The sequence below is a fragment of the Argentina silus genome, assembly GCF_951799395.1.
Source record: "Argentina silus genome assembly, chromosome: 8".
Taxonomy (NCBI): domain Eukaryota; kingdom Metazoa; phylum Chordata; class Actinopteri; order Argentiniformes; family Argentinidae; genus Argentina; species Argentina silus.
Window position 1 is genome coordinate 7,389,709 of NC_139662.1, and position 10,219 is coordinate 7,399,927.

General features: G+C 41.4%; 1 protein-coding gene across 1 annotated transcript; it reads right to left on the reverse strand.

Annotated features, from left to right (window-relative positions):
- Positions 1 to 2,796: 2,796 nt before the first annotated feature.
- sall4 (spalt-like transcription factor 4) lies at positions 2,797 to 8,994 on the reverse strand (the record flags this gene model as incomplete). Its single annotated transcript, XM_083674525.1, is given in 5 exon segments — positions 2,797 to 3,231; positions 3,497 to 3,801; positions 3,953 to 6,415; positions 8,832 to 8,976; positions 8,980 to 8,994. Coding segments are annotated over 5 exon segments (3,363 nt in total).
- Between the last annotated feature and the right edge of the window lie 1,225 nt (positions 8,995 to 10,219).

A 10,219-nucleotide genomic window follows, 5' to 3' on the forward strand; every position in this document is an offset into this window, starting at 1 on the left:
GACTGGCTTGCATTGGCCTCTATCAGTGCTGCTGCCATGTCACTTTATCAAATAAGATAGATGTGGAGTGCAATTAAGTAAGATGCAATTCTAATAAAAGCGTTTTCATTAACCCTAGACTGCTTTAGACGTATTTTGGCTTTATCTTAAGGAGACACTTGCCTATGAGCACCTGCCCCACCTCTCCATCATTAGAAACCATGTAGTACCCAAACCACTAAGAGATGTTGAAAGCCTGCAAAATGTCACATTTAAAAACCATAAGCTATAGATCATGGATCGATGACTTTTCCTCCCTAAAAAAACCCCACATCTAATCCATTACAAAGAGATAATTAGAAAAATACTTCTAGGCTACTTGAAACACATGGCTTTAGAGTTATGTCTGGGATTCTTTTGATAACCAGTTATAATTGTTTTGCCTACCCAACTATATTGTTCTCTAGGACAGTGTGTTAGATAAATACAACCAAGACCAATATTTCATTATTTTTTACCTCAATGTATTTGGTCACTAGTTGAGACTGTAATTGTTACATTTGATTGTGGGATATACAATGTGACCAGAAAGCACACAGCATTAGTTGAGGATGCAAATTGATTTGGTTTACGATGCAAATTGCTTGGAAACAGAACATTATAATAGGGTGTATTCCATTCCTGGGACACGTGAGATCAGCAACCACTCCAAGAAAGTCATCTGAAGGAGACTAGATGGAAATCAGTTGTCCCATATGCAAATTAAAGTAAAGCAACACAAACTCAACCAGATTAAATAAGTGCTGTTCTTCTGTCCTGAGTAGGTTAAGATTTTTGATGCAACACACTAAAGGTTGAGCAGTCAAAGTAATTCACTTTGAAAGTGTGTAAATATATTAATATATAAAATATTATTATGGTCATGTCAGAGACCTTCTGGAGCAATTCTAGGAGTGGTAGAAAAACCAAGGAAACAACATTGGAAAAGTCATCCTGATTTTTATTTTCAAAAGACCAGAACGTGACATTTAGATGAAAGAAACAAATGAAAAAGAACAAAGAGAACATTTACATTGTAAACAAGCCTAACTGGCTCAACATTTCTTGAATTGTAGAGACAACCTCAAAGCAGTTCTGACATGGTTTGCTTTTTTTTTTTCTTCTTCTTTTTTTTTTTTTTTTTTTTAAAAGGCACAACTTGGTAAATGCATATCAATGGGGAATGTACAGCAGGAGTCTACAGCTATTCTGAGCATTCCGAGTTGTGCAAAGTGTCCAGTGATACATTCATTTCTATACAACACAGCAGATAAGAATGAAAGCATATCATTGCTTACTCAGAATGTATCAGATAATGTACAGACCATTGGGAGTGGGAAAAAAACAAAACAAATCAAAATGAGGTAGAGATTCGCCCCCAAAAGCACTGGCATTGTACGCAACATAAATAACAAAGTTAATAAGCTATAACAATTTAAGAATGTAGAGAAAACGTTTATTTCAAAGTGAAACTTAACAAGGATTTGAGATTCCATCTTAAGTTTGAACATAACTGAGAAAAGTATTGAGTCAAATTCTGCAGTGAATGTTTCAAAGTCCTATAAGAAACTGGGAAAGAAAAGCTGATGTGCCCTCTCTAATATAAAACATCACAATAACAAAGTCGAGATGACTGGTTTCAAATGTAACTGTAGAATATGATAGCTTGCCAACAAAAATTAAGAAATATAAAGTGCAGGCATGAGAGCATTCAGCATTTTATAGCCTTTAGAACACAACCCACCAAAAAGACCTAGAAGTTCTACAAAAGAGAATGTTGGGAGCAGAAAGAACATGTTTAACAGGTCTTTGTAAATAAGAATGAGGAAAAAAATAAATCCAGAAACAATGCAATGCTACTTGGGAACAATATAGTATCAGTCAAACAGACAAATATAACCTTCATTACAATCTTGTGGTGGTTTAAAAAAAGGACAATAGCAACATTTCAGGTTCAAGCTAGGCACTTTGCATGAGGTTTTCGTTTTAGAGAGAAGACAAACTATCTTCATGTGAAATCCAGTTAGGAAATAACCATGACATCCAAAATGGATGACTGAGCAAGCCAGCCTGCATTCAAGGAAAGGACATGACACCTGAAGAGTATTTCTTTCAGTCAAGCACCTCAGAGAACCTTCCAATCATTTTGAATTATCAAAAAGCTTCCCTCTGAGGCAACATGTCAACAACATTCACCATTACAAAACTGTACAATTTTATAAAAATTCATGGCACACAATTAGGAGAACAAGTAGTCAGTCATGTACAGAGGAAAAAGGATAACCACACTGTTGTTTATCATAAACACTAAAACAATGGTGTCTATTATATCAACCATACCCTGAAGCTTTTCTAATGCTAGACAAAATCCTTCAAAGTATGCGTCATCAGGGAGACATTCTGAATTTTAAAGCAGTTTCAAGTAAGCCATACATTCAACTTCTGGATACAAGACTAAAAGGATTCACACAAAAATACCCGCATGTTAGAAAAATAACAACAGTTAATACAACTACAGTAGTTATATCAAGTATAAAAAAAAAAACTTACAAAAAAAAAACTACAAAAGAGAACATTTATTTAAGGGGTGAACTGTTTAAAGGATAGGAAAGGTATGAGCTGCACCATTATATTCACTGAGAGTTCCATCTATGCTTGAAAAGTATTGATTGTACCCGATAAGGAGCAAGTGGCTAGTACCAACAGTGCTACAATGAACATTCAATCTGTACATTGCAGTGAACAAACAATAAGCAAAAAAGGCCTCGTATTTTCAAACTAATTCACTGCAATCTTTCCCTCCTCCATGAAATGTGGGAATTGGGATTTCGGCCCGTTTGCTGAGCCGTTCTTCTCCATTTCGGCCATGGTGGCAGGCAGGCCAGAGTGGGACCTGTCCATCTTCATAAGCCCACCAGTGGAGCCAGCAAGAGGACCACCAGCAAGGCTCCCGGGGAAGGGGATGCCTCCATTTTGGATGACAGATATCTCATTAGTCTTCATGGTCAGCCCATTGGTGAAAGCAGCAGCATACTGGTTCCACAAAGACTGTTCAAAGTTCATTGCTGGAGGACCCAGTTCCTTAGGGGGAGGCATCATCTCTGGCATCATCTGAGATTCTGAACCCATTGACATGAGGGCCATTGGATTATCCAAGGACAGGCGCTGGCCACGCCTTGCTGAGCTGTTCCACATGTGAGTTCCAACATGCACCTAGAAAACAAACACCACATATTCAAACTTCATCAGGAATAGAAATGACTTGTTTACAAAAGCATGCACTGAAAGTGAATGTTGACTTACAAGCAATAGCAAAAACACATACTGTACATCACATGGAAGGACCATAGCCCATTATTAATTCTAAAATGTATTTTAAATGCTTTATTTTTTTAAACTTTTTTTACATCAGCCACATACACACATACAATGCATTCAGGCTAGACACTAACAGTTTCCCTCTGATATTCTGCTTTACCTTGAGGTTTCCCTTGGTGGTGAAGGCCCTGCCACAGATGGTGCAGACAAAGGGCTTCTCCCCTGTGTGAGTGCGCTCATGGATCTGCAGGGCACTGGCAGAGGAGAAGTTCTTGCCACAGGCATTACACAGGTGCTGCCTGGTGGATCTGCGCTGTGCACTGGAGCTAGGGGGCTGCCCTCCCATCCCCTGGGGCATCTGGGAGCCATACAGGCCATGGCCACCCAGGGGGCTCTCTGGAGGAATCTGCATTTCCAGCTTGACCAGGCTTGGAGGAACCCTCATGAAAGGCATATGGCTGGGAGCTGTTGAGGGGGGGGGGAAATTACAATATTCCAATGAATAATCAAACTCAATTCATCTAGCCACTAGACCATTTTAATAATGTTTTAAATTTGAATGTGTATGTAACAGAATGTAATTTAGATTAATTAAAAAGAAGGGTTATACACTTACAATACTCGCCATCAGTGAAAGGCAGGCCAGGCTCTTCTTTGATTGATTTTGGGGTGAGACTGGGTGCAGTCAAGTCCAGAGCTCCACTGGACTCATTGGCATCCTGGCTGCCACCGTCAGAATCTGGTCTGTGCCCATTCCGGGCAAAATCCTCATGCATGGCAGACTCAGGAGACTTGGACTGATTGCTGCCTATGTGACTGTTTACTGGGGAGGAGGAGTGAAAGGACAGAGTGTCGGAGATTGCTGGACTGCGGCTGTTCTGGTAATCCTGCTCCCCGGGGGCTGAGGGGGACTTCTTGGGTGCTCCGTCACTTTCTGAAGCTGTGCTGGTCTGGCGCTGCAGGTTGAGGGCTGATGTGAGGTTCTTCATGTGGTTTTCTAGAGCAGCAATGCCAGAGAACATGGAGGGTGGAGCTTGGTTCTGCTGCTGCTCTTCAGAGGCAGGTAGTGGAAGAGAATCTGAGGTGACACTTGGCTTCTCCTGGGCATCCAGCTCAGTGTCTTGACCTTCCATGCTCTCATCAAAATCATTGGCCTCCATGGACTTCTCATCAGGCAGAGAAGAGTCCATCTCCTCAGAGGCTTCATACTGGTTCTCTACAAGAGGGGTGTTGGGGATCTGACCACCCATGTGCATGCGGATGTGCTGCTGGAGCACTACTGCGTTTGTGAACTTTTTCTGGCAGATGGGGCATGAGTGCTGCATCTTGAGGGGGGTGTTGGCCCGATGGACGCCATAATGGGCCTTGAGGTTACCCTTGGTGGAGAACGCCCGGCCACATATCTTACACTTGTAGGGCCGCTCTCCTGTGTGGGTGCGGTAATGCATCCTGAGGGAGCTCTGGCAGCTGAGCACTCTGTGGCAGATGTAGCACTCATTGGGGTCATTGGTTCTCTTCTCCAGCCCATCCACCATCTGCTGTAGCTTAGCAGTTTCAGAGTTACCATTCATGTGATGGAGCGCTCCCATCAGGTCTTTGGGCTCCTGGTTCTGTTCTGATCCCATCTCATGGTTCAACATGTTTGAGGAGATGGATGCACCACTGCTTCCTGATGAGGGCCCATGGGAGAACGAGTCATCCCCAAAGCCATCGAATGAAGGTTTGAAGCCCTGCTGTGGTGATGGTTGGAAACCGGGGATGGGGAGGCTTGTCATGGGCTTCATGTCCACCATGTTGGATTCTTCTATGGGCATGGACATGCCATAGGGGATACCGCTGCTGGTGGGAATGTTGTCGAGGTGCTCTGGCACAGGGTGTGGGTTCATCCTGATGTGTGGGTACTTCTCCCGGTGCCTCTGGAAATGCACTTTGAGGTTTCCTTTGGTTGTGAAGCGATTTCCACAGATGTTACATTTAAAGGGCCTCTCCCCGGTGTGAGAGCGCAAGTGGATCTGGAGGGCACTGTCATTGCCAAAAGTTTTCCCACAGTACTTACACTTGTGCTTGTACATGTCACCACCAGACACGTTTTTCGACTCCGGCATCATGTTGGAGATCTTGCCTTTCACCTTTTTCAAAGGATCCATCCCTGATGGAAGGCCAGTGAAGGGGTTTTGGAAGGCCATGGCCCCTGGGGACTGAGGCAGTAATGCTGGGAGGCGGCTAGCCAGCTCTGGGAGTCCCTTTAACATGTCTGCTTCAGAGGGCATGGACCCCAGACCTCCAGCCATAGAGTTGGGGATGCCATTGGAGTGAGGTAGTTTGCCCTGTTTCATGGTCTCCATAGAGAGGCTCTGACTGCCTGTCCTTTTCCCAATGAGGGCTGCTGCAGCAGAGAGCTGCTGAGAGAGGTGAGCACCGAGAGCCTTCAGGGGGTCCACAGCAGCCCCTATGGCAGAGTGGAGATTCTGGGGCGCCATCATGGCAACTTGGATCCGGATCTGCTCAGTGAGTTGGATCTGCTGGAGCTGCTGCTGCTGGAGACATACCAGCTGTTCCAGGATCATGGGGATGGCTCGCAATGTGTCCTGGGAGAGTGGAGACTTGCGATTCGATGAATGCTGAGTGACAGCCACTTTGGTGGCAGCCATGGACTCCAGGGTGACATTTGAATCTTGGCGCTTAGATGAGTGCTGGTAATTCATATCAGGGCTGGCAGACATCTCAGTCTTTTCTTGTTTGGAGGGTTCTTCACCATTTGATTTGGAATCCTCTTCATCCATCCTCTCTGTTGACGCTGTATTGGCCTTTGATAGAGAATTACTGCTGGAAAGGCCGTCTTCGTGGTCACTTGGATAGCCACCAGGGGAGCCTTGGGAGAACTCATCTGGCACTTCACTCCCATTGCAGTCTTTCATTACAACTAGGTGCTCACTTTTAGTGCAACTTTTCTGATGTTTGAGAAACTCTGTGTCATTGAAGAATTCTGCACAACATTTGTTGCAAACCCTGGTCTCATCCATCCTGAACCTTTTCATCTCATTCCCATCCTCTTCAGTTTGACCATCTTGTAGAATCCCTTATAAAAAAAAAAAAAGGAAATATGAGGTAATCACAATTCAATTTCTAAACAATTGAAGTCACTGCCTAGTCATTCAAATCAAATAAACTTCTCAACCTATATAAATTACAAACAATCTCCAATAAATAATTCACAGAAGAAAAAAAAACATTTAAATGGATAAGACCTCAAAAAAGTACTGATAAAACATATTGTGGGTATTTTTAATATAGCTCACTGCTATAGCAGTTTTCAATCAAGTCTATAACCACGTTTTCCACAGGAGAGGCCAAGTAAAATATTGTGTCAAACATACTCTAACAAATAATGGTGATTGAAAAGGGTTTGTTACTTCAGTTCGACGGTTCTGTATGGTTTCGGCTAGTGCAAACAGAGCCAGCAGATGGCATCATCATCTCTAACTTGAGACAAAAGCACTATAGGGGCAACCGCTGTATCTAGTAAAATACACAAGACAAAGACCAGTCTGTGGCAATTTTCTTCAGAATAAAATCTAGATTTAAATATCCTGAATTGCTATGACAATGTATTGTTTTAACCATAAACACAATGGGGAGTCTTGGTTAAGCCAATTACATGTAACGGACAACACCACAGGACTATTAATAATCAGAAAATGCCATTGCATTCTGTTACCCTGGAAGGCTATTGATAGCACCTTGGAGAAATGCGCCTCTAACATTCACACTTAGATGTGAGAGCAATCATCTCATATCAGATCATTTACATGCAAAGTCAATTTGAGCCACTCGAGGAACATGTCAAACCGGAATAAATACCTCAAGTGGGCATTTTAATTTGTCTGCGCACTGAGAGGCCATTTCACAACCCCGGTCGCATTGTCAAATGCTAATGCGCTCTGTAAAAAAAAAAAAAAAAAAAAAAAAAAAAAAACAGGCGGGGGGGTAGACCACCTGTTTGCATTCTTCCAACGAAACTGTTGGACTTGTTAATTGCTCACCAGGCGATTGGAGTGGGGTGAAAAAGTTGCAAATGGAATTGTATTCAAAATCCGTTCATTGTCAAACAAGTGAAATTAAATGAATGCATACGCAGTCGGTGGCAGGAAAATCGTCCTCTTATCTTTGACTATGAATACAGAGTAAAGACAAATAATCAAATTCGGAAAGAAATTACCCATAGTGGGTATATAGGAAATATGTATATCTACAATAAAAGAACATGAGCCTTACCAGCGCACAACTTGCCCTAGTAATGCCTATCCAAACTTGTCCCCCTTTGCCTTACTCACAAATATGACCGCTTGGCGGCGCATAAGTTGTATCAGATCACCTATTGGCAGGGTTGTTCATCACGACACGCGGTGAAACTACACAGTGGTTCTCACTTAATAATAAGGGTAACTTTAATTGATACAGTAGGAATACGCCGAACACTTAACCATTCTCACAGTGGAAACTTATATCGCAAGAGCAAAATCTGCTTAGAATATTAATTGCTAGAAGCATTGGACAAAAGTAATCATAAAGGTGATGTCCATTGCTTGAACTACATATGGCAACACCAAACGCACCCCCACTCCTTCCTTACAAAACTACCAGTACTCCATCCCCCACCACATATGTACGAAAGGAAACAGTCATGCATTAAACTGGGGGATTTATTGCCTTTAGTTCAGCTTACTCCCGAGTCACATTTCATACAGTCGGACACCTTTGTTTAAAATTGACCAGAAAATACATCACACCAGACACAATCGTGTTTTGATCATGAAAGTATAACTCACATTGTGTAGAAATATTGATATCTAGTCCCGAAACTTCCATAAATCAAGAGGAACAAACATTTAGGCTATCAAATAAAATTGCAATAAATATGTAAACCAGGCTACAATGTGGTCCATTATCTGGAATAATAGTGCGCACAACTGAAATAGATGTTAATAGGTGAAATGAGTGCAACTAATAATATTTAATTCCGAAAAAGTAATTCAAAATATAGGCTTAAATGATAAACTAATCTAATATCAAACTAACCATTCATACTCTCCAACAGACAAACTCGTCAACCTAACCTACATTGTAGGTTATGAAATGCCGTTTTAACTCAACACCTGGGTCACATATATATAAAAATGCAATTACTTGGTCAAAACGATGACCCAGTCATCCACATGGACTCTTTGACGAAACGTTTCACACGTATAAACCCGCTGATAAATTCCAAATGACTAACTATTTTGGCAAAAATGAATTAGTCCGCGTTGAATGATCTACTTATAAAATAACTCGAATGCTTATTCTTGAAAAAAGCATGGTCAGTTCCAAGGGTCATCATTCAGGTCAAAGTGCGAGGAAACAATGTATAACTTCCAAATAAAGAAAATGATGATAGCTTGCAACATTGCAACACCGCACAAACCTTTCCGAAAAGTTTATCAGTCCAAACTCACCATTTTCTGACGAACCGGGATCATCGGAATTGATGTGCTGTGGCTTGGTTTGCTTGCGCCTCGACATGGTACAACCATCGGGAGCAAAGAGTAACACAATTTTCTTCCCTTCTTTACAAATTCTTCGACTTGGAAAATTAGCCCCTCAAGTAGAAATGCGCATGTCAAAGTAATTATTATTATCAATAATGCATTGCGATTTATCATGGTCCTCTGGCAGCTGATTGGCTCCAGTCCAAGTGCTTACACATTATTCAAATAGGTCCCATTGATGAGAATAACAGAGTGCCGGGAGGGGGCGGGTGATGCGATACTAGTGGATAGGCGCGACGGAGGGAGGGTAGTTAGCGAAGTAAAGGAGTTCCCATAACCTGCCTACCAAATCTGCCATACTTCATACTTCATCGATGACAAATATTCACCTCATCTGAACAATTCATTGTAAGCCACGCAACTCACACATCTTGCTTATTGATTGGAAAATGTGGTTCCTTATGTAGATTTTCAAATATATTTTTTTCTGCAATATTTAGCATTTTTTTATTCACAAACAGGAATATGATTATTGGGGACCTAAACACATGCGTTCTACCACGTTTAGTCTACTAAATTCATTTGATATTTTTTCCTAATGTAATTAGCTACCTGGATTAAACTGTGCCATAGACAAATATTTAATCTATCTGATCCACAAAACCCTGGATATATAGAACCCTGCATTAGTGGAAATGTGTTTACCTACCCTAGTAATACAAGCTAAATTAAATTCTACTGCAAAAAATACAGTTTTATAATGATTAATGATGTTGATTCGTACAACATGAATAACATAAAGTAAACTTTTACACTCTGATTAATGGTTGCCTTAAATGTCAATTTCATTTCAACTAAGTGTACAGGCCAACATGCAGTCCTAAAATAACCTGAAGAAAAGGGAAAGGGAACATTAGTGAAAATCGTATCTCTCATCACAGAAACTCACCGAACTGTCATATCTCTACCTTGGGAACAATGAACTGGAGGCAATCCCACAACTTCCAGAGAGTCTTCATTCACATAGTGCAGCTATATGTCTCTTAACAATCATCACTACCACATTACAGCAATACCACTTTGTGACAAATATTTATCAATCCCAATTTGTAGTATAAATGTTTGTTAAGTTTCAGTAAGTAAAGATTTGACATGTTTACATTAAATAAATTCCAGGAGGAATCAGCAACATTGTAAAAATGTAGTTTCAAAGACATATGTCTTCTTATGCCCTCGCCTTGCAGAGCAACAACATAACCACTGTATCAGATAAGACTTACAATAGCAGAGCCAACATGGAGGAGGTGCGACTAGACAGCAACCCACTGATGTTGGCTAAGCACCCCTAGGATCAC